Consider the following 24,180-nt stretch of genomic DNA (forward strand, 5'->3'; position numbering starts at 1 on the left):
ATATATATATATATATTTACGCATGGTTTTTTCAGCAATGACACTCTTCGCATAAACAGCAAAAATGTCACGAGCAGCTTTTTCGACCTTATAACTTTGATTAAGAACGAAGAGAAGGAGTTTTTGAATATGCTCATTTTGCAACATTTTTTCACACACTGTTTGAAATTATTCGAAAATTTTTTTTAAATAAAAATGTATTAAATTTATTAAATTTTTATTTTACCATTTTCAATCAAAACAGTCAAGAAACTATAAAAAAATGGTATTGAAATTCTTAACTGTGAGAAAAATTGTTTATTGATTTTTTTATCCTATTATACTTTTTCTTATTAAAATAAGTACAGAAACATTGCTTAATCTTATATTTCATGCGTAATTATTTGAATATTTTTTATTAATCTAGTACGTTTTTTTACCGTTTCAGCATTAGGTTTGATATTTGTCTTAAACTACTTTTAGAATTGCTGCTGAGATTGGAGAAGTGCCAAAACCAGTGGCTATACATCTAGCCCTGAAATGCCACACCTACTATGTCAGGTAAGGTCAACATCTTACCACTCACTTGAAAAAAAAAGTTTTTGTCTTCCTTTCTTATGCATAGAAAAGATAAGAATTCCTAATGAGCTTTCCTGTCTGGTTTTTGAATTGTATTGTAACAACCCAACTTGTAAAACTAAATTTTCTCCAACTAAAAGAGTTTTCTTCTCTTTACAATGTCTTCGTATCAGGACTATAACATAAACCACTAGATTTTTTACTTTTTAGATATCTATCTGGATGAGATTATGTGTCTAATACATATGGGAAATAAATATACATTACATGTATTTAATTTACGTAATTTTTGTTGCGCATAGTTCTGTATCCTTAAAAGTAATAAAAGGAAAAGAAGGGTATCAAAATAAAAGTTGTGTGTTATTTTTTTTAAGTATTCAATATGACTCGAGAGTGTTTGTTTGACGGGTTGGATAAATTGAAAACGACGCTTAATTAATTAAAAAAATATGATACGTGTCAAAATTATGAAATTTCACGTGCCTGCCCAATAGACATTTTAAGTGTATATGTTACAGAATACGTTGAAAATTAGATATTTATTTATTCTTTTAGGATTACAAAATACTGCGAAACCTCTCAGGAGCGACCACTCTCTTTTCCACAATAGAATGGTCGTTAATGAAGGTTGGTCGTTTTTAGGGGTTACCTCCATTGACTTAAAAATACTATCAAAAGCACATGATTTCTTGCAAACGATTTTAATTTTATTCAGTGTCATGTCCTTGGTGCGGACACGCCATTTATGTTGGCATCATGAAAACTAGATTGATGAATAAAATTTAGAGTCAATAAAAATGATCCCTACAGATATAATTATGAAAAAAAGCATATTTACCAATTATGAATGATAGAACTATTTTAATTAAATTAACAATTATGTTTTTTTGCTCAAGTTTGCATTTATTTTTAGATCATAAAAACTAGTTACTTTTAACAAAATGAGAGGAGGTTTGTTTGTTTGCGATTTTTTTTTTCTAAAATAATTTTTTTCTAATTTAACTTTAAACTCAAACAAATCATTGATAGCATCGTCCTTAGTGAACTCTGAATGCAACATGAGGTTGTAGATTTCTTTCAGAGATCGTTAAAGCGAGCTTTCTGAATGAGAATCTCGTAAAAATATATTGAATATATTTTAACCTACATATTTGTATTGTATATATTTTTGTTAGCATTTAGTGAAGATGTTTGCCTGGAAGCTTGGAGGGGTTTTAATAATCTCTCCTAAAGATTTTCTTCAATACAAAGTTTTCGTAAAAAATCCCGTCCCCAAAAGTGGTCGTAATAGAGGAGGTCGCTACATAGAGGTGGCCTTTTCTGGAGGTGTCTTTTTTAGAGCAAAATATTTGACAGTACAGAAATAAATAAAGAGTATTTAAAAACTGAAATTCCATGTGCAAAGATGACATCTAAAATCAAACTTTTCTGACTATTAGTGAATAAAAAATTTTTTAATTACTTTCTTTAAAAAGAATTACCCTGAAAACATTTACATCATCAAAATCATATTTTTGAGACACCGGTAAAGAGGACAAAAATGAAAGAATTAAAAATTAAAAACATGTTAAATAGATATAAAATATGCGAAGGTAAAATTAACTTTACCACATTATTACTGAATTCAAATTTGAACCAAATGAACATTTGGCTCAATCACATCATTATGACACTTATATTTTACAATTGTGCAAATATTTATTTGTTCAGTCTTACATTGTAGCTGTGCCCAATATATAATAACACGTATGTTCCAAAACAAAAAAGAGTTTTAAATGTATGTGATTATCAAAGAAAAGCAAGACATGGTCATACGAACATGCAATCGGTTTAAAATGTTAGATACAGCTGCTCAATGAACTCAATCCAGATCTAAATATGAAATCTAGAACATTGGTTGACTGCATCAAGAATGTTAAAGCTAGCCGCATATAGCAATGACCATTTTTTATGTGGTGCATTAAATTTCTATTAAGAGCTCAAATTGGAGAAACATAAAACTTTCAAATGAAAAAGTGGTTAACAACTACATTAAAAATCACAGATTTTAAGAAAAAAGACAAGTATTTGTCTCAGAAAGTGGAAATATGGGAATAATAAGTGGCATTTCTTTTTTAACTTTATTCTTATTACTTTTTATCTAGTACTCTGAAACTTTTGTGCTTAGCATAAAAAATAAATCAAATTTACCTTTTCTCTTCCTTTAGCAAACTTTTCTGTAGTTTCATGTGTAAATATGAACAAGGGTTAATCTAAAGATGTTCAAGGAACATCTTCTTAAGGCAACTTGTCAAAATATAATTTACACGTTCATTTTAGACTGTATTATTTAATATAATCTTGAATTTTTTATTTATATATTCAAACTAAAACGCTCAAAAATGGTTAAATTCCCCCAGATCTAGATATCATTTTTTAACTTAAAATAAATAAAACGCAAATTTTATTGTTAATTATTAGTATAGAGTAAAAATATGTATCAAATGAAAAAAAATGCTTGATAAGAATTCTATAATATGCACAGCGAGAACTGATAGCGAAAGTAAACAGTGCCCGTGGATACTTGGCAATATATTTTGGTAGATTGACGCCAAATTTACGACAAGCAGCCCTCAACTATCCAACGGTTAAGTAGGTAAAGAACCACCGACTCAATGAGAAATCGGCCGATGTATGTAATGATGGCCAAAAGCAGCAAACATTTACGTTTACCTCAATTATCAGTTCTAGGTGAACAGGGAACAATTGTTTTTTAAACCAAAACTAAAAAAAAAACTCAATAAAAGCATGAAAAACCATAAAAATTGCTTTTAATTTTATAGTTTTATTAAATTAGAGACTAAGTAATAGATTGAATTTCATATCTATCACAGACGCTTTGCATAAATATTGCTAGAAATTTCCTAACAAGCAAATTGTATTAGAACATTATTGTAAAACTGTTAAAAAGCCTAGTTTAATTACAATAAATAAATTCGCTTTTTAAACACTGTAAGCATGATAAATTTTACTAAGCCTACCTTACTTGACACATTTATGGCACATCAAGTAAACTAATTCTTGTAAAAATTTATGAGACAGTTAAAGATTTTCTCTTGCAAATATGTAAAAAATCAACTTATATTCTACTCCAATACTAATCTTTTTCAAATTTAAGAAGCGGAAATTAATTGTCCTTACGCTTAAAGACGTAAGATAATTAATTATTTTTTTGAAATAATCGGATCAACCATTTTTCATTTTGCTTAATTAAACCTCTGATATGTATCTGTTTCCTTTCACAACGTAAATAAGATTTCTGATGGTAAAAACGTTTTATAATTGTGCTAATGCATAATTTATATTTTTCTTGCATATTACTCAAACGTGTGGGAAGATGCAAGTTGTTTGCTAAATAAGCTATTAGAATGAGTCATTTTAAAATTTTGTATCTTTTGTTAAAACAGATAAATAAGAAAAGTAGACTACAGATTTTCTTTTTATCTTTGTAAATAATTTATCATAGATCAAATAGTTGTTCTTACTTTTTTAATGAAACTTAACTGCATTTTTATTAATATTACTTTTGTGAAATGAAATAGCTATAGTAAGTAATATAAATAGAATATGAAAAGAATTTAAATAAAATTTTTAATAAAAAAATTATAAAATTTGAACTGAATTTCTAATTTTGATATAGGCTTCAAAATTTTCTAATGCATAATTAATTTATATATCCGTTGTAAAGTACTCAAGCATGTTGGAAGACGCAAGTCATTCATTTAATAAGCTACTACAATGAGTCATTTTAAATTTTTGCATCTTTTGTTAAAACAGACAAATGAAAAAAAGTAGAGTTCAGCTTTTCTTTTAATTTTCATAGATAATTTATCATCGATTAGATTGTTGTACTTCATTTTCGAGATAATAGTATAATACATTTTTATTTATAGAACTTATGCTAATGAATTAATTATAATAAGCAACAAAAATGAAATTAAAAAAATAATGATGCACAAAACATTTTATAATTATTTTGATGCAAAATTTATATTATTTTATCATATTACTCATACATGTGGAAGGATACAATTTACAAGCACTTGTGGAATAATCTAATTTTTTTTTGTAAGAAATTCTCTTAGCATTTGTAACTCTTATAAAGCATTTTCTTAAAACTCTTTGATTGTTGTGAAAATTTCCTAGACATTCAAAATTCCTACAGAAATTACTACTTAAAAATGAATTAAACGATTCTAAGAAATATAAGAACGCTTTTCCATGAAAATTTATCAAATATTCCAAACAATCATTTTTCGTATTTTTTATTGTTGAAAGCTTTAAATTTTTATTGAAGCCTTTAAATATTTAAACAATTCTCCCCAATCAATACGCAAATTTATTCTTTTTTGTGAGAAATTCTCTTAAAATTTGTAATCCTTCTATGGTATTTTCGTAAAAATCTATGAATGTAGCAAACATTTCCTTGACATTTGTGATTCTTACAGAAATTATCTATTTTATAAGCAATTTAAATATATATTGAAAACTTAAATGCAAAAATCAAAAAAATAATAAAAGCACCAAATTCCAAAGTTACCGACATAAAAAATAAAAATATACTTAAAAACATTTCCGCGAAATCAGAATTATAAAATTATTAAAATAACAATAAACTTGCATAACTAATGTATTAACTTGCGTTATTTGTAATTCCATAATCTAAATTATATTTAACTAATTAGTGCAAAATATAACAGTACTGTTAGTTTCATAATACTTTACATTTAGAGATATGTGAATTGGACGAACTGAAATGAAACCATTGTTAGCAATTTGCAATGCTGGAAAATCTCGTCTTCGATAAATATTTCTTCCAAAATAGCTTTTCCATTAATTTTAATAAACTCTTTTAAAATAAAGTAGACAAGAATAATATTTTTAAGAATAACGATGTCATTAACGGCTTAACAAGGAGCTCAAAATTAAATTCCTTGAATCTTTACACGACTATAATTTTTTTTTATAGGCGTGTTGGGCAAACAGGAATATTTCGCTCATTATAGCTAATGAGGGGTATAAATATATTTTATTTCAAAATTTAAAAGTTCATGATTAGTCTTGATGAAAAAATATACTTGGTTATTAGAACAAAATAAGTAAAATTATTTGCTGAGTAAATCATTTTAATGCTGTTTTAATATTATCTCAAGGAATTTAGACGTTTCAGTAAAATAATAGTATGTCTTAGACCAGGGGTGGTGAACCTTTATACACCAACGTGCCATTTTCTCTAAAAAATTGCTTAATGAGGTCATGAACGTGCCGTCAAATAATTAACTTCGTGATTATTGGGAAAATAATAATATTAAATACTATCAACTCAAAACTCTTTATTTACATTGAAAAAAAATACATTTTGCAATGTCTCAGTTATACAAGTAATTCAACTTAAAGTAACATCAGTGTGACTTCTGTTGTTGCAGATTAGATGACCAATAACTTATATTAGGTTGTAAGATGTTTGTTTAAGCAGGGCTGTTGATTTTTTTTGCTAGTTATTTATTGTTAGCTTGTTTTTTACGGTTATTAATTGTTTTTTTAGTATTAATTTTTAATTTTTTTATTAATAATTGTTTATTATTTTGTTTGTTTTTTGTGAATTTTAATTTAATTGTTACATATGCTTCATAGTGTAATAACATTTGTGTAATAACAATTCATAGTGTAACAACAATTGTGATCGGTGGAGTGCCCAAAATATTGTGTCGCGTGTCATAAATGGCACGCGTGCCATTGGTTCGCCATCCCCGTCTTAGACTAATACAAAAATAAGTATTTTCCAAGTTCAAGTTAAGTAATAAGATTATATTTTTAAATGGAATTTTATATTACGAAAAAAAAATTTTTCTTCGACGCCATTGTTTGAAACACACTATAAGTATCTACATAAATTTAAGAAAGTATGATGATTTTGTTTTAGAATAATTATTCGAGATAGAAGAGAAACGTATAGTCATAAAGTGCATTTGTTCAAGCACTTTTTTTCCATTATATAAGGACGATTTTATTACTTTTTATTACATATCTCACAATTCACAAAATTATTCTCAATTAAAATACATTTGCTTGTTTCATTTTAACCTCTTTAAAATCTCTTTATAATCGTATAAATTATCATACCTTTACGAAATAAAATGGTTTATAAAATAAAATGTTTGAATATTTTAAAATAGAATTTTATATTACAAAAAATGCTTTTTTCTTTGACGCGATTATTTGAAACTCTATATAAACACCTACATAAGCTTAAGAAAGCATGCTGATTTTATTTTGAAATAATTATATTAGAAAATAGAGAAAAATATACATTGCATTTGTTCAAAAAAGATAGATTTTATTTTAATTTTAGGTAGGTATTAAGGTAGATTTTTTTTTATAAAAGGTCTCTCAATTTATAAAATTATTCTTTTTTAAATAAATTTGTTTGTTTCATTTAAACTTCGAAATGATGGTTGCATCAAATCCTCTAAGCGATCAGATTTTTATGAAATTAAATGCTTTATAAAGTAATTTTTAATCAGATAGTATGTTTATACTTTGACGTGCAACTTCCATTTTGCAAAATGTCAATGAATGAAGTAGGCAAAATTTTTTTAATAAGAATGTAATTTTTAAATCAAGAATCCTTAGAACTTAATCCAATGATTTAAGAATATAGGTTTAGCTAACCTTTAAACACTTGTCACATTTTTTTTATAAAAAAGAAGAAATCCTTTTAGTAAAGGAATAATTTAAATCTAGAATATTGATATATATCTAGATTTAAATAATCGCAATATTCTAGAAATTATTTCTAGAATATTGCGCGTGAGAAAATACAATAATTTAATAAAATTTTTTAGGAATTTTGAACGTGTGCAGCACTTTATTCAACGCCTTTTAAATTAAGGACCAATTAATTTAATTTCAAATTTAATTTTATTTCTTATATACTTTTTAGGATGCAAAAAATTTAAAATCTTTTTTTTCTTTCAACCATTTTAATCAGATCCTCTAGCTAAAACTGATTAAGTATTAAAACGCTTCAACACATTTAAATTTTGACAATAAATAAATTTTGCTTAGTTTAATCATCTACATAATCAATCTGTTTTCTAATGCAAAATACCATTATTTTTCAAATCTTACTAAATCCAGATCATAAAAGTTTAAAAGTTTCTTTTTTTCTTATAGTTAAATATATTTAATTTTTGATGATGATTTACGTAAAAAAAATTACTACTAGAAACTTTCTAGGAAACTGTGATTCAGTAAAAAGTTCTAGTAACTGATACAGCTCTCTTTGAATTAGCGTTAATGTATTAAATTAATCAAAGAAGACATATATTTTTAGTAATCATACAATTGTAAGTAGCACCATGGGTCTTTCATTACACGTTTACTGAAAAGCATAAGTAGCGTTGCGTGTTCTTTGCATGTTTGCTGCTAAACTGTTTGTAAATATTCAAAGCTTAGGAAATTTACACGTAATTTTCTTATTTTTACGCAGCTTAGTTAACTTCGCGTGAAAGGTGGGGAATTCTAAAATTTCTCATCCAATTAGTCCTGGTAATACTTGACATGTAGTGACAGACGTGTGTGGTGTTCGCGATAAAGGCAGATAAAATTTGTTAAATGGGATGGGTAAATTATGGTAGTTTTGTCCTTAGAGCGTCATTTATTCAGGAAAATTAAAACGTCATTTATTCGGCAAAATTAAGCGTCATAAAGCGTCATTTATTTGGTAAAATTTATTTTTCAGTTTTATATTTTTCACTAAATTTGTGGTGATAAGAACTATAGCTTTGAAGTGCAGAATTTCCGGTGAATTATTACCAAATGAACAGAAAAGTACCACATAAATGGTTTAAATACCTTATATGTTGGATTTAGTTTACCAGAAATCTGTTTTTTTGACCAAAAATATCTTAACCATACAGTACTGTAATTTGTTTTCATCATAGTGTATCTTTTGAAAAGGATGATAAAAAGAAAAAAACATGTCGAAGAAAATAAAAAAATTTAATATCTATTAATTGCTCTTATTTTGAAAAGTATGTCTTCCATTATTGGAGAAATCTCGTTAAATTGTTAATGGAATTGAAATAATATCTGAAAATGATAATAGGAAGTATGAGTTTAATAAATACAAATTATATCGCCAAAAATAATACTGTATTCGGTGTATTTATATTTGTTACTAGACGTGAGGTAATAGGAACTATAATTTCGAAAACCAGCATTTCCGGCAAACCGATTTCATCTGAACGAAACAGTCAAAAAATGAATTGCTTGAATACCGTATGTTTTGGTTTACCAGAATTATGTTTTTTTACCAGAAATATCATTACCATACATTACGGTAATTTTACCAGAATTTTTTTTCCGTATGTTTCATGACTTAAGTCTTAAATTCGACTTATTTTGCTAAATTGGATTCATTTATAAATCATGAAGCGCAAAAATTTTACATTTGCGTTTTTAAAAAAACAAATTATCTGTAAAATAAAAAAATAACCTACGTTTTTTCGCTTATTAATTAATGCAACTCATAATATTTCATTCATTAAATAGTATAATAAAAAATAATTGAGAGCTGTTGATTCTATAAAACTACAGTTAAAAGTTATTCGAGTAACATAAGGCTATGCTAAATCGAATAATTTCAAAATCCAAATTTAAATGTTATCAGAATAGGGTTTTTCCAAACCAGATAAAAGCTAAAAATAAAAAAATGTCCTCTATCGCTTCAATACCATGACACAAACTTGGTAAATTTATTCAGTAGATCTCAGGTAGTGACGTCAGGACTCTATGTATAAAGACGGTGTTTGCTGTTGGCGTTTCAGTTTTTTTAGTGTCACTTCTAGAAGCGATTAGTTACAAATGACTACAGTTTATTTTCAGTTACTTTTAAATTTCGTTTTTTAATTTTTGTCTGTTTTCATTTATAAATCATTAAGACATTTCTACTTTTATCATATTTGAATTAATATTTTAGAACAATCGTATCTTAAAAATGTGCAGACCAATATCGGTAAATATTTATATTATTTAGAATTTTAAATCTCTTTTTTTATTTCATTACTTTTTCTTTTAAATAAAATATTTTTCTAATTTTCAAAAAAAAAAAACGAAAAAAAAACTATCAACTTTTATTAAAAAAATAAATAATTTTAAACAATAAAATTGTAAATGCTTTATTTTATACCATAAATATTTGTTGCCACCGTGACTTTTCAAATTATAATATGTTCAAAATTTTAGTGCAAAATTATGTTAAATGAGTTAATCTGTTTAAAAATATAATAAATGAGAATGAATTTGAACGACTCACAAGATATCTCACATTTCTAATTCTAAGGGAAAAATATAAAATAACCTTGTGAATGGTCTGCGTGACAACTAACTGTAACTCAACCACACGAACTTTTTCGTGTCGTTTAGTTACCATCACATGTTGTAAATAGAGAAAGAAAAAGAGGTCTTCAAAGTAAGGCTTAAAATATTTTTTATTACCAAAACAATGTTCTATTTTTATTTTTCCAACAATGTAATTTTCAGAAGCATTTAAATAGTTATAATTTTAATGTATCAAGAATTGTTTACTACAGTTATTACAACCTAGCAATGTATTTATCACTAAATTGCAATGTATATATAGAAATAATTAAGAGATATGCATATAAAATTTAAAATAAAATAAGTTTCTCTTCATCTCTCTTTTGACCTACTTTAACGAAAAAAATTAAAGAAATACACAGTTTTTACTAAATGGGAAATAAAAAATTGCTTTGTTAGATCATGTTGATATTTTCTAAATGTACATAATCATCAACGATCTAAATAATTATTCCTTCATCAAGTAAAAAAATATATACAAATAATACTCTTAATATTATTCGGAATATAAAAAATTTCTTCGAAACTCATGAAACAATAAAGGGTTGAAAAGTAATGAATAAAAGGAAATACAATAATAAAAAAGTCACTTTCGTTTTTTTTTTCTTTTTTTAAATTTTGTTCAAGTTAATTTTGCTTCCTTGTATTTAATATTGTTCTTGCTGACCAGTCTTTATAGGGCAGTGTAATTTGCAATACTACGTAATAAAATTTGCAAAAAATCTCCCGATTATTTTGAGCTTATTCTTAAAAAGTATAAAAAGTAGTTAGGAAATTGCCTAAAATGTTTTACGTTTTAAAGGTATTTAAATCAGTTATTTTCCATTAGTCACTAAATAAAATTCAATACAAAATTATGAAGAAATAATTTTACATTTTTTCCGGCATGTGCAGTACAAAAGAACTGCTTTAAATATTATTTTATCTCGCCAACTTTTTAGCATTTTTTTTTCAAAATTTAAAACAATAATTTTGTAATAAATTTCAAATTGCTCCGAAAATTTTGCTTAATTGTATTTATTATTTATTAAAGTTATAGCAAAAGAAAAAAACATAACACAATTTTTTTTTAATATTAAAAATGCCATATCTTCATAAATATATAAGCTAGATTAACAAAATTTCATGCAGTTATTGCAAATAATAACAATCGATACAAGTTACAAGCTTATTGCTTGATTTTCTGGCCTAAGGGTTTTCAAAAATACTTGTTTTCTTTCTTAACTCATTGTCTGTCTCTAAAACTTCGGAATGCCTTAAACTTTATGTTTGAAATATCACATTAACCAAATACTTCTAAATTTACAAAATAGTCCTCTGAGTGTTTCTTGAGGAATTCAAATTAAATTAGTAAATAAAAAATTTCAAGAACTAAGAGTATCTCTTTCATTATTATTAAGTAGTGTAGTTACTGAGGTTTTGCAAAAATTGAGTAACAAAATTGCTTAGTAGGATGTAAGATCATGATGATGTTTAAATGCACACAATAAACAATCGAAGTAATTAACTTGTCGTCAATTATTAAAAGAAATAAATTAATAAGCAATTTATACCGCCTTTATTATTTATCATACTCCAAATTTCTTCAAATGTTACAACTCCTGATTCGAAAATAAGCAACGAAAAAAGAGAAAAAAGTTACTGAGGTTTTGTTAAATTAGAGATAAAAAAAGTTGCTACGTAAGACACATTGAAAATATAATTTAAATCCGCGCAATCGGATGACTGACATAATTAATTAATTTATATTTTAAACAACAATTTGTTTACCCAATTTGTCATTGAATCTTACTTAACAATAAAGGGTTAAAAAATAACGAATAAAGAGAAATACAATAATAAAAAAAGTAACTTTAGTTTTTTTTTTTTTTTTTTTCTTTTAAATTTTATTCAACTTGTCAAGTTTTGTTTGATTAAAATGCATAAATTTTCTTTAACTTCTACATCACACTAAAAGAATATCTTTAGCTACAAATTATAAATCTTTGTCAAAATATTATTTAAATTTTTTATTTGCAAAGAAAAAGTATTCGCTCTCACATTATTCATTAGTTCTATTTATTAAAATAAAATAAAAGCAACATAAAGCTAATTTTGGAATTAAAAAAATATTTTTAAAAGTTTATAAATTGCACAAGATTTCGTAACATTAATTATCAAAATTGCCTGAAGTATACTTAAAGTAATTTTTAAGAACAATTCTTTTTTTACCCCACCTAGTAATAATTGCAATTTTATGGAAAAATTATAGCAAAATTAATAAGGTAAAAATTGATCGAAATAAACAGAAATCGATTCCTATCCATGTATGCATTCTTTGCGTCCAAATCATTCGATATTTAAAAACTCGACATTCTGTGCCAATTGATGAGTGTTTGGAGCCAATTGATCGAAATTAACAAAAATTGATTCCCACCCCTATATGTGTTCTTCGCATCAAAATCGTTCGGTATTTAAAAATGCGGCATTCTGTGACAGTTGGCGAATGTTTGGTGACTTATATTTGCTTAATTTTTAATTATCTATTTGTGAAAGTTCTGGGTGAAGGAATTTGATTAAATCTACATTAATTAATTAAAAAATACAAAACGACAAGAAGAATGAATATTAGCAAAAAGAAGCATAGGTGTTAATGAAAAAGGGTTTCTCAAAATTGAGCAAAAGTATTTCATAATAACTCCGGAACAATTAACAGTCGAATTTGAAAACCCCTTGTATTCAAAGTTTAAATAGCATTTACTCATGTTTGAGTAAAATGCATAGTATCAGTAAGGGATGTGAGAAGGGTAATGTGCAAGAGTTACATGTATATGCCGAACCAAAGCAACTCCGAATTTGTAGTAGGATGCTCTAACCACTATAGTTGCACACCCTAGTACAGGGAAAAATAGGAAGCTTTATATAGTGGCCACTGCAATGTCACAACATGACATACATTTCATTTGCTTAAAGGTTTTTAAGATATAGCAAAATAATCAAAAAGGAAAATTAAAATTCCGATCTCCTGACTATATTTTCCGAATTCCAACCTCTTAAAGCACAGAAATTTGAAGTAAACTATATAAAGTTTCTACCATAAAAAGTTTCTCCATAGACTGGGGGGTACAGTTACAGCTGTTTGAGCATCCTACTACGAACCTGGTTGTCCTTGGTTTGAATCCTGCCGGCAACCAACGAACATCTCTCTCACACATTCCTCTCTTTACTTCAGTTTTGGGACTGCATCTCACTCAAAAATGAGTATATGCTGTTTCAATTTTGAGTACATAGGTTTTTTAATTCTACTATTATTTGTTTCAGAGTTATTTTGACGCATTTTTGATCAATTTTGTGAAGAAAAGAATTCTTCACTGAAATATTAACGAAAGTTGTTTTCCTATACAACAGTTTTCATTTTTTTTTTATTTTAAGACTCTAATATCTATTTTTTAAAGAATTAATTTAAAACAAATTTTTGAAGTGATAATTATTATAATCTTAAAAAAAATTCTCTACATGCGAAATTTAATTTCAAATGATTATAAAAAAAAGAAAAAAAATATTTTATTTCAAAAATTTTAACTTTAACAAGTAATACTTTTTTTGAAAATAGCAAAAATTAGTGATTCTTTGATAATAAAATTATTGAAGATAATTTAAAAGTCTAAATTACTTTGGCCTCGCGTAAGAAGGCTTCAAATGTCTGTGTGGAGTTTTCGTTTTCGAATTTTAATTTCGTACTCAAAATATGAAACAGTATATACGGTTAAAAAACATTTTCTTTCTGAACCATTTTGTTAAAAAAAATAGTTATTAAAATAATATTATTTAAATCCTCACATGATAACGTTCAACTTTACTAAATATGTTCTAGAAAGTGTTACATCTATGTTTTACTGAATTTGAGATGCAAAGACGTAGCAACAGATCCAACCCTTAGGCATTCCCTTTTCAGTGGCAAACAACACATATTAAATCAGCCATTCGTTCATTCAAATTCTAAATACACTATTCTATTACATTATTCTAGCAACTCAATATAGTAACTCCATTCCCTATTAAATTGCAAACAACTCTAAACTGTTGGAATTCTCCTTTTGTTTGCAATTTACTATGGGTGAGCTCTAATTTGAATTCCTCAATTTAAAAGCAAAACTAAATAATTTGGAAGTAAATCAGCCATTTTATTCATGAATCATTAGATTCTTAATGATTTAGAGAGAGATATTTATTGAGAGATATTACATATTTAAAATCTCTAATACTATTAGCTTAAAATGGTGCTAATGTATTTACTCAAAAGACACTGTATTCGAATTTAAGTACAGATATATTTATGTAGTTACGTATTTAATCCACAAATACACTTTTTACTTGAATAAGGAAATACTGTTTTTCTAAAATTGGAAAGGGAATTCATTTTCAAAAATATCTTGTATATTAAACAACTCAGTAAAAAGTAAACAACTGAATTTTTCTGGATTTTTTTTCTAAATATAAGCAAGCAGTTTTGTAGCGTCAGTAATCTGTCGTTCCGAAATTGGATAATTGTCTTTTTATTCAAAAGAATCTATGTGATCAAAGCTTGTTTAGAGAATGTTTTTAACAACGTGTCTATAGCAAATTTATTACAAAGAGAAGCACTGAATAAGCAAAGGCATATGTAAAAATATGTGTGTTATGAATATCTAAATAAACTTTTTATTTTTTGCCGCAGTTTTGATGATTTATATATTACTAAGAACTTGTCTGTTAAATAAAAATATGCGATTTGCTCAAAACTAAACCAAATACACAGTCCAGTCACATTAATGTGACCACCTGTCAAAATCCAGAAAAACCACCTTTGGCAGAGCGAACCGCTACGAGACGTGCAGGAAGAGAGTCAATTAGGTTTCTGAAGGTGTTCACTGGGATGTTGAGCCATGCCGACTCCAGTGCCGTGGCCAGCTGCGCTAGATTACGCGGTTGAGGATCCATGGCACGAACAACCCGATCGAGGTGGTCCCACAGATTCTCGATTGGGTTTAAATCCGGTGAGTTTGCCGGCCAGGGGAGTACGGTAAATTCATCCTGGTGCTCTTCGAACCACGCACATGCACTGCGAGCTGTATGACACCTCGCATTGTCCTGGTGGTAGATGCCATCATTCTGAGGAAAAATCATTTGCATGTAGGGGTGGACATGGTCCGCATGGACAGATACGTACTTGTACTGATCCATCGTGCCTTCCACAATGATGAGTGCACCCAGTGAATGCCAGGAAAACATTCCCCAAACCATAACGCTCCCTCTTCCAGCCTGCAGCTTTCCGGCAATTGTTGCAGGGTGTTGCTTTCAGACGTTTCACGCCGTATACGCCAACGTCCATCTGTCCCATGGAGCATAAAATGTGATTCATCGGAAAAAGCCACCTGTTGCCACTCTGTGGACGTCTAGTTGCGGTACTGGCGTGCAAATTCCAGCCTTCGTCACCGATGAACAGCAGTCAGCATAGGTGCATTAACCAGGCGTCTGCTGCGGAGGCCCATGCGCAGCAACGTTCGCTGAACAGTTGTTGAGGATACACTCTTGGTAGCCCCTTGGTTCATCTGGGCGGTCAGTTGCTCAACAGTTGCACGTCTATTCGTCTGAACGCATCTCCGTAGCTTTCGTTCGCCTGTGCCATCTTTGGCCCGTGGTGCACCACATGTGCCACGCCACTTGTTTTGTATAGTGCCATTTTGCCATGCACGGTATACTTTTACCACGGCGGCACGCGAACAGTTCACAAAATCAGTCGTTTCCGAAATGCTTCCACCCTTGGTCCGAAAGCCAATAATCATGCCCTTTTGGACGTCGGATAAATCGCTACGTTTCTGCATTGCGCCAACGACTGAAATGCTTTTCGATGCCCTAGGACATCCAATATATACACTACACTGTAATGTGCTGCCACATGCACTCTGTGATTGGTTATTTCACGATGACGTCGAAAGTAGGTGATGGTCACATTAATGTGACTGGACTGTGTAGTATTGTGCGTTTTAAGCACTTTAATTTAAAACTTTTCAAAACAGTTTTAACGCATATGCATTCGGAGTTGTAATTAATTACGCAGATTAGAAAAAAAATGCAATTTACTAAACTTTCACTGAATGTTATTGAACTGAAAATAAACAAACAAAACGCTACATTAGTTAAAATCATTAAAAAATCTAGTAAATCCATATGTTTACTCCTCCCTGTTGAATTGCAAGCAACTCTAAACTTATAAAGCTATTCCTTTGTTTGATACTAAGGACGAGTTCTAACTTGAATTCCTTCTTTCGAAGGTAAGAACAGGTGTGACAGATTCTGTTAAATTTATTTTCTCAAAATTTAATCGAAACTTACAATCAAATAATTCAATATTATTTATAAAAAATAAAATTTTTATCATAGGTAAAAAATACAGTTTTATATTTAACAATAACATGAAATTAATGAAGTGAAAATTTTCTGCAACCACCATGAGGTGTTAAAATAAACTTATTACTAAGATTACAGCAAATTTGAAAAGAGCACCACAATTTTTATCATTATATATATAGTCCTTAATTTACTACTTTTATTTGGTCTTTCCAACAAACCACTTTATATCTAGTCAATAAAAAGACAAAACTTCAAAACTCATGACAATCACATTATCGAAACAATGTAAACTATACTGTTTATATCACTAAACTTTTGGAACATTTTACGCCGAATGAGTAAGTATTTAGATCCAGTGTAATTTGAAATGCCATTTGACATATTGCCGTTACGAAAATATCTTTCCTGATGCGTAAAATAAGTAAGCGTAATCTAAAGACTCTAAAGCTTGTAAGCGCAATTTTAATTCCTTCTAAAGTAGATTTATTTTCTGTGTCATATGAGAAAAGTAAAGCAGTCTATGAATATCACAACAGGATATAAGTCTCTTTAAATTATTAAATACTGATTTTCATAAGGGAAATGAAATTGACATAATCTTAATACTTATCATAAAACTCTTATTGCGAGTTGACGGGAATGGCATGTTACTAGATCTTATGAAATTTCTAAATCAGTTTTAAGATGTATCATAGTTAATTAGTACACAACAGCATCGCAAAATTGATTTTAAAATTGATTTTTTATATTTAAAACGTTACAAAAGGTTTCAATAAGTTCATAAAACGCTAATATTTGTTTTCTAAGGTAATATATATATATTTCTAAATGAATACCATTAAGGGCATTCTCCTAAAATTTCTCTACTAAACAAATAAAAATTTTGTTTCTTTCTTCAGGTATGATTTCTTATGGTAAAAAATGATTTTTTTATCTATTTATCCATTTTATATTAAGAGGAATTAAAAGAAAATATAAAAGAAGAGCAATAAAAAATCCCAAAATAAAACGATCTCCACATTTGTAGCCCCTAAACGTTAATGGTAATTTATAAATGAAATGATTTCATTCATTCCGGGCTTGCCAGTTCTGCACATTTCTCACAAATGTTACTTTTCCATTTTTGTTGCAGCTTGAAATTCTTAAAGAAACAAATAAATATATATTTCATTTCACATTTACATGGAATGTGAAATTATTCTAATGATTGTACTTAAGTAAACAAACCACCTCGAATGATTACTGTACATTTATTTTTTATTAAATAAAAAAAAACAGTAAAATATCTTGATCACGTTTCTACAAGTAACTAAAACTTAATGCATTTTATATATCTGATATTATTATCATGGAATATTTCCTATTTCTTCAAAATATATAATAATGACTGTCAAATAATATTTCACACTCTTTTTATTTTTTTAACTATATAGTGCAGAAAATAAGTAAATAAATTAACGGACCACGCTGGACAACTTTTGATCATATGATCGGATCGTCACATTTTAGGATTCGATCTTCATAGTACGAAGATACACCCTCAAAAATGCTAATTAATGTTCAATCTTTATGGTACGAAGATTACGTACTATTAGTGCAGACGATATTTTGAGTTGCGAAGTCATACACAAAAAATTATTTATCTGAATAAAAAATACTTTTTTTTGATGGATTCGAAATCCTGATCCCCGGAATAAAAGGGGTAGCCAAAATCTGGGATATAGGGTCCTAGTACGAGTAGTTTTTTCAGAAGAGTGATCCGAAGTTTTATCCCTTTAATGTTGATTTAATTTTATTTTAATTTTATTTTTGCGTATTCTTTCATATTTCGTGAACTTTTTAAGTGAATTTAAACACTTTTGCACACATTTATAAAATTATTTATTTATGAATAGTTCGATGCAAAAATTAACTTTTTATAAAAATCTGCTAGTTTTTATTATTTTGTCTAATAATTGTCGAAAAAAGTTTGAATTGTAAAGTATACAATATTTTACATCTTTTTAAGGAATGTAATTTCATACACCAAAATACAAAAACTCTGAGGGAAATCCGTCGAATAGTTCCGGAGATGTCAATCGTAATTTTAAAATTCGATTTTTCAAAAATAATTCTAAATGTTTAAAATCTTTTAATGAGCTCTATCAATGTAGTGTCCGAGTAATTTATTAAATATTAAAAAATATCTCAAACGCTTTGTGAAATACGATATACTTGGTGTTCAATTATTGCAGCATTAGTTTCTCTTCATTTATTCGTATGAGATGGCTGAATCTTAATCTTTATAAGCTGCATCTGTTACGTTATTACAAGGGCACTTTTTTCTCAAAGAGAAAGTCTTCCTACTCTTATGTTACCAAACTGCACAAAAAATGGACTTTTATATGTAGAAAAAACGAATAAGCGAATCGATGAATAATTCAGTGACTCAATGAATGAACTAATTGATGAATCAAGAAATCAATGAAATAAATGATATCAGTAAATATATAATATCAGTAAATAAATGAAAGGTGAATTGTTGATTAAACGAAAAATTTAATCAGTGAGGGTCAACAACTCAATGAAACAGCTCATAAACAATCGAATCAGTCAGTTAAAGAATCACTGATCCGTTTGTTTTTCAGAGATTTTTTCATTATCTGGTTAATTGACCCATTTATGATTTTCTCGCTTTTTTATCAGTCCAGTAAGTAATTTTTAAACCTCTTTTTTTAATTTTTGACAATGCAATTCCTCCATGTGTTAATTAAAAGTTATTTATTTTTGAATTCGTTCATTTGTTGACCTATTTCTTCCCTCATTCAAAGATTTGTTGATTTTCACCACTGTTTTAATCTTGATCCATGATCCACTATTTTCGCTGTAAGATCTCAAAATGAAAAGTAAAAACGCAAAATTATCAATGCTAGTTAACACTTCAGGTTTTCTCGGAAACGATATTGGTTATTTATGATAACATCTATACAGGGCCGTAGTTGCTCATTGGTTAGAGTGTCGGGCTCAGATTCAGCGGGGCCGGGGGTTGATTATCGATTTCGTTAAGAACTACCGGCATACACACGATATACGTGCTCATTAAATCTGTGGAATCAAAAGTCCCATTGTTTGTTGCTCAGCAGTACCACGGGTACAGGGAACTGAAGAAAATTTTCTTCCTTTTCTATCTCTAAATTGAGAAATTGGCGTCAAGAATGAGAGATGCTGCCATCTATCCGTGGAGATCTAAGTCAAGACGTACTTTTACACTTGCGGTGCTATCTTGACAAACCAAAGGCGCACATTCCTGACATAATTTGCAAGGTCAATGGCTGGCTAAGTGTCATTAAAAAACACATATACATAAACTAAATCTTTACTTAAATAAGAATATTTATTGGTAATTTGGCGATAAATCAATGACTAATTGATTTCCTTATTAGAATACATATTTTAAAAAGTGTAGTTCTATTACCAGTAACGATCCTGATTTAAATGCCAGGAACAATCTTAATTTAAATGAATTCGTCATCATCGGGAAATTACACATTAGATATCTGCCCTTTAAGCTTTTTAAAAAGCATGCTCCTTAGATATAATATTGATTAAAGCAAATAAATAAAAATGTTTAGCAAAAACTTGATAAATTGAAATTAAGTCACTTGATTAAAATGTTTATTTTAATACGATTCAAGAGATAGATTAAACATACGCTTTGTAAAAAAATAAATTTCTAAGCACAATCATCGAAATATAGCTTTTTTTTCAATATCTTTCATAACGTAGTTTTTCTAAGGCACAAATAGAGCTAATTTATTTTGGTTTGACAAAATTTTAATGATCAGCCTGAGGCACACAATACAGTTTTAAGTTTCTTCAAAATAACGTGTCAAATTGCCGCCGAAGCATTCTTTTGCTTAATTAAGTGACACCACAAAAAATTAAAACAAATAACATATAAAAATAACCATGTAGATAATTAATGCAGAAAAAAACTGTTAGCTTTTAAGATTATTTATTACCCTAGCAAAATACTTTTAATTTAAATTCACTAAACTAAAAATAATTTGCCTTAATATGTTTAGCTGCTTTACGCCAAATATTTATAATGTTGTGAAAACTTAAAATTTTTTCATGTTAAAAAATAAATGTTACAAACTAATAATAATATTAAAAATATTAATAAGAAATTAATACAAATAATAAAAACAATATTAAAAAAATTAAGAAAAATATTAAAAACAATCTAGTCATATATTTATTGGTGTTTATAAGAGAACAAGGCTTTAAATTAGGAAGAAATGTTTCTTTTTTTCGATTTAGAATACAAGTTTTTGGAATGCCTGGTTTTTTTATTGCATTTAAAACAATTGTTACAAATTTAGTAATATTGTAGTTTATTCATAGATGTTTTTATGTTAAAATTTATTTTACTTAAAAAAGATTTTAAAAAAAGTCTGGAAATTGAAAATAAGTATTTTTTTGGAAACATTAAAGTTCTGAGCATGAAAAAACACCAAACAAAAAATAACTTACAAGATAAACATTTCCTATTTCTCTAATACTCTGCAATTCAATTGCAAAAGCACAAGTCGAAGATTTACCTTTCTATTCCTTAAAAACAGAAAGAAAGTAAAAATTTAATTGACTTACAAAAAGCTCTGCACCTTTACGTTACTTCAAAATTCTTTCAGGAAAAGAATTTAACATCTGAAGATGTAGAAAACTTCTTCGTGTACACGCCTGAAAAAAAAAGATAATTACACCAATTAGTCGATTTAAAATGAAGAATGAAGGAAAAAAAAACCTTATGTTTTAACCCTCTTTTCCCATCAATTGAATTTTTAATTTCGACATCGAAAACAATTGGTTCATGATAAAAAATTAATGACATTTTTTATTTCTTTAATTTTATCTTCAGTGTGCCTATTGCTTCAGCGAGGGTGAATAATAGCTAGTGGTTATTGCTGAATCAGAAAACACTTTGGTTTGTGTTTGTAAAGAACTAAAAAGAAAGGGGCGAATCATTAACTAACCGCATGTCAAACATATCTCTTGTGAAAAAAGAAAACAATGTCTAAACGATATTTTCTTTTTAGATAAGAATATTCTTAAAACTTGTTCCTTTATAAAAACATTGAAAAGAAAAAAGATCTTTTTGATGAATTGAAAACCAGAATTTGCATGTTGAGGTATAATGGTCTAATTAGCTATTTTGTTTATTAATTTGTTTTGCTTTCGTTATCATAATGGTCATTAGAATTTTGAAATTATTTTCATAATAAGAGATTATTCCACAATCGAATATTATTATCGTCAATAGAATTTAGTGCTGTTGAAATATGTTATTGTTTGTTCCCCTATAGATAAAATATACCTTTAAAAGCGAATGAAAAATTATTTTTAAATAACTTAATTTTTAAAAAATAATTCTTTAAAATTCATTGAAAAAATAAACTTGAATTTGCATTTCTGCTCGTTTAAATTTTTTTTAATGTTTTTGAAATGTGTTTTTAAAGAATAAAGTTTTTTTTTAAAAAATTTTAAAAAAAAATTCTTGATAAATTACAAAAAATAATTAAACGTTTTTATAAAAAAAAAATATATTAAAATTTTTGAATCGACCACATTTCAACAATATTTATACGTGATTTAAATTCTCAATCTTTTAAATTTCAAGATGAAGCTCTTCTTATAAAGCACTTAGAATAAAATTAAATTGCTCCCAAGTATCGAAACATAGTTATTAATCCTGATACTAATTTGTAGATCCATGTTCCAATTTTTATAATAGTTTTCTGTTAAAGAAAGTCATTTAATTTTTTTAAAAACTTATGTTAGTTGTTTCACTTTAGAAGAACACTTATATTTTGTAATGTATAAATGATATTAAACATGTGTCGATGCATTTCAGTTCAATAATAATTAGTGTCCAAAATTTCAAATTGGCCAAAATTTAACCATTTTTGCATATTTTTTTGTTTTGATAACTAACTTGCAGAGCTTGCCAATTTAGTTACCAAATCCATAACTTATTCTGAGCCCATATAAAAATAATTTTTGGCAATAATTATTAGAAAGCATGAAATTAAAACAATTATAATAAACAAATATAGCAATTCAAATGGGCAAACAGCAAGTCCGTAATGACAAACTGCTAGCAGGGGCGTATGATGACATTTCCGGCAATGGGTTACTGTATAATTTTCAATCCTTATAAGATGCTTTACCTCCCCTTTTAACTGGTACAAATATAAATATTCTTATTTACTTATTTTTTATTTTAAATGTAGAAAAATAAAGTGAAATCACACTGATAGCCACGAACAGTTCATTGAATATTTTTAGTGCCGTAAGTATCTATATGTACTTGGCCAAACACACACTTACACACATATACAAGGCCTATCATATCTATATGTACTTGGACAATCGGAAAAAACTTAATTAGTTATTTAATTTAAACTTTCAATATATCAAACAATTTTTTAATATAACGCAATAGTTTTGATTCCAAATTTTTGACTATCCTAATATGCATATAATATATTTCTTCAAATCACTAGTTTCAATTTCGACAAATCGAAGACTAAATTATTGAAACCATACTTTCGAGCATATTTTAAGAAACTTCTAACTAATTTAAATCAAGCTTATTTTATCAAGAAAGTATTAATAAACATTTATCGTCAAAGTCATAAGGGATCATAAAATATGCACCAAGAGGTTAAATGGTGTTTCATATAACAATTCTTTTATATCACCTTTACCAAAATCCAACCTTAATACCCCAAGTCAACAATTTGGCGGTTTTAAACTCATCATTTCATGGTTTTAACTTAAGGCTTCAAAGATTTTTTCTCGCATTTGATTATTCGAATTTTTCCATGGCATTACCCCTACTATTCTTTGCTTCTCGAAATTCGACGGCACGGAATATGTATCCATCAAGCTATTATCTACGCAATAATTTTCTCGAAGAAAGTTTGATGCCCCAGCCCTGCCAGTTAAGAGGCATAGAATATTCAATGAGGATAACCAAGCTATTGGACATCATCTGGGGAAGTGATTTCCAGTTATAAATACCTCGTGTGGGTAATGGAAGAGTGTCCCTTCACCCCTTTACTGCTTTCACTCTCTATAGCTATCTCAATTTAAACACGGAAGCAATTCCTATTCTCAGCTCACGCTAATATTTGATGGGACTTTTGGGAATAATATCCAGAGTCAACAATGTATCTAAGTTTTGTGTTAAGATATGAATGGACAAAAAAAGTACTTAGAGTGCTTGATGTATTATACTACTTTAGAGATTTCGTAGATAATGTAACAGACTCAACTGAAAATTTCTATTTTTATTTATTATTTTTTTGCAGTTTAGCATCTCAATAGATTAAGATCGTTAGCTGATAAAGAAAATAAAAATACTGCCAATAAAAATTATTATAGATACGGATATGAATATGGGGAAACAAAAATATAATTTTGTCTCAAGTGCAGTAAAATTGCGGTGGATTACAGAAATGATAGATAATGCAACATATTTAGAATTTTTAGATTTCAATTCTTTCTTTTTTTTAAATTAAAGACCATGGCAGACTAGGGTAGATAGTTTCCAATGAATAAAAAGAAATTTCGATAAATACAACAGCAACTTATTACATAGTTAGATATAACTAAAAGAGAAATATTGTTAAGAGCATAATACAATTAGCATATAATAACCATGCCCTAAACAAACTAAAATTACGCTAGATCAGTACGCAGAGAAAGAAATTCTAATGGAATTATCTTATATTTCAGGTGGAAGAAAAACGTCATAATTATGGAAGCAAAAATCAACATATA

The 24,180-nt window shown here is 27.8% G+C and overlaps 2 protein-coding genes across 5 annotated transcripts in view; both read right to left on the reverse strand.

Moving 5' to 3' along the window:
• Nucleotides 1–24,180, reverse strand: part of LOC107442210 (cell adhesion molecule 2) — a 277,323-nt gene that overhangs the window by 187,310 nt on the left and 65,833 nt on the right. For all 4 annotated transcript variants that reach the window (XM_016055710.3, XM_016055726.3, XM_071187557.1 and 1 more), the window contains exon 2: nucleotides 20,986–21,075. The gene's annotated coding sequence lies outside the window, so the exon portion shown is untranslated. The remainder of the gene's footprint in view (nucleotides 1–20,985; nucleotides 21,076–24,180) is intronic.
• On the reverse strand, nucleotides 15,432–15,824 carry LOC107442684 (uncharacterized). Its single transcript, XM_016056309.2, has one exon. The coding sequence runs from the start codon at nucleotides 15,822–15,824 to the stop codon at nucleotides 15,432–15,434; it is 393 nt and encodes a 130-aa protein (XP_015911795.2).

The sequence above is a fragment of the Parasteatoda tepidariorum genome, chromosome X1 (assembly GCF_043381705.1).
Source record: "Parasteatoda tepidariorum isolate YZ-2023 chromosome X1, CAS_Ptep_4.0, whole genome shotgun sequence".
In the NCBI taxonomy this organism is placed as follows: Eukaryota; Metazoa; Arthropoda; class Arachnida; order Araneae; family Theridiidae; genus Parasteatoda; species Parasteatoda tepidariorum.

What these genes read in the sequence shown, in the direction of transcription:
- LOC107442684 (XM_016056309.2), bottom strand. Translation starts at nt 15,824, where the DNA reads ATGCAGAAACGTAGCGATTTATCCGACGTCCAAAAGGGCATGATTATT.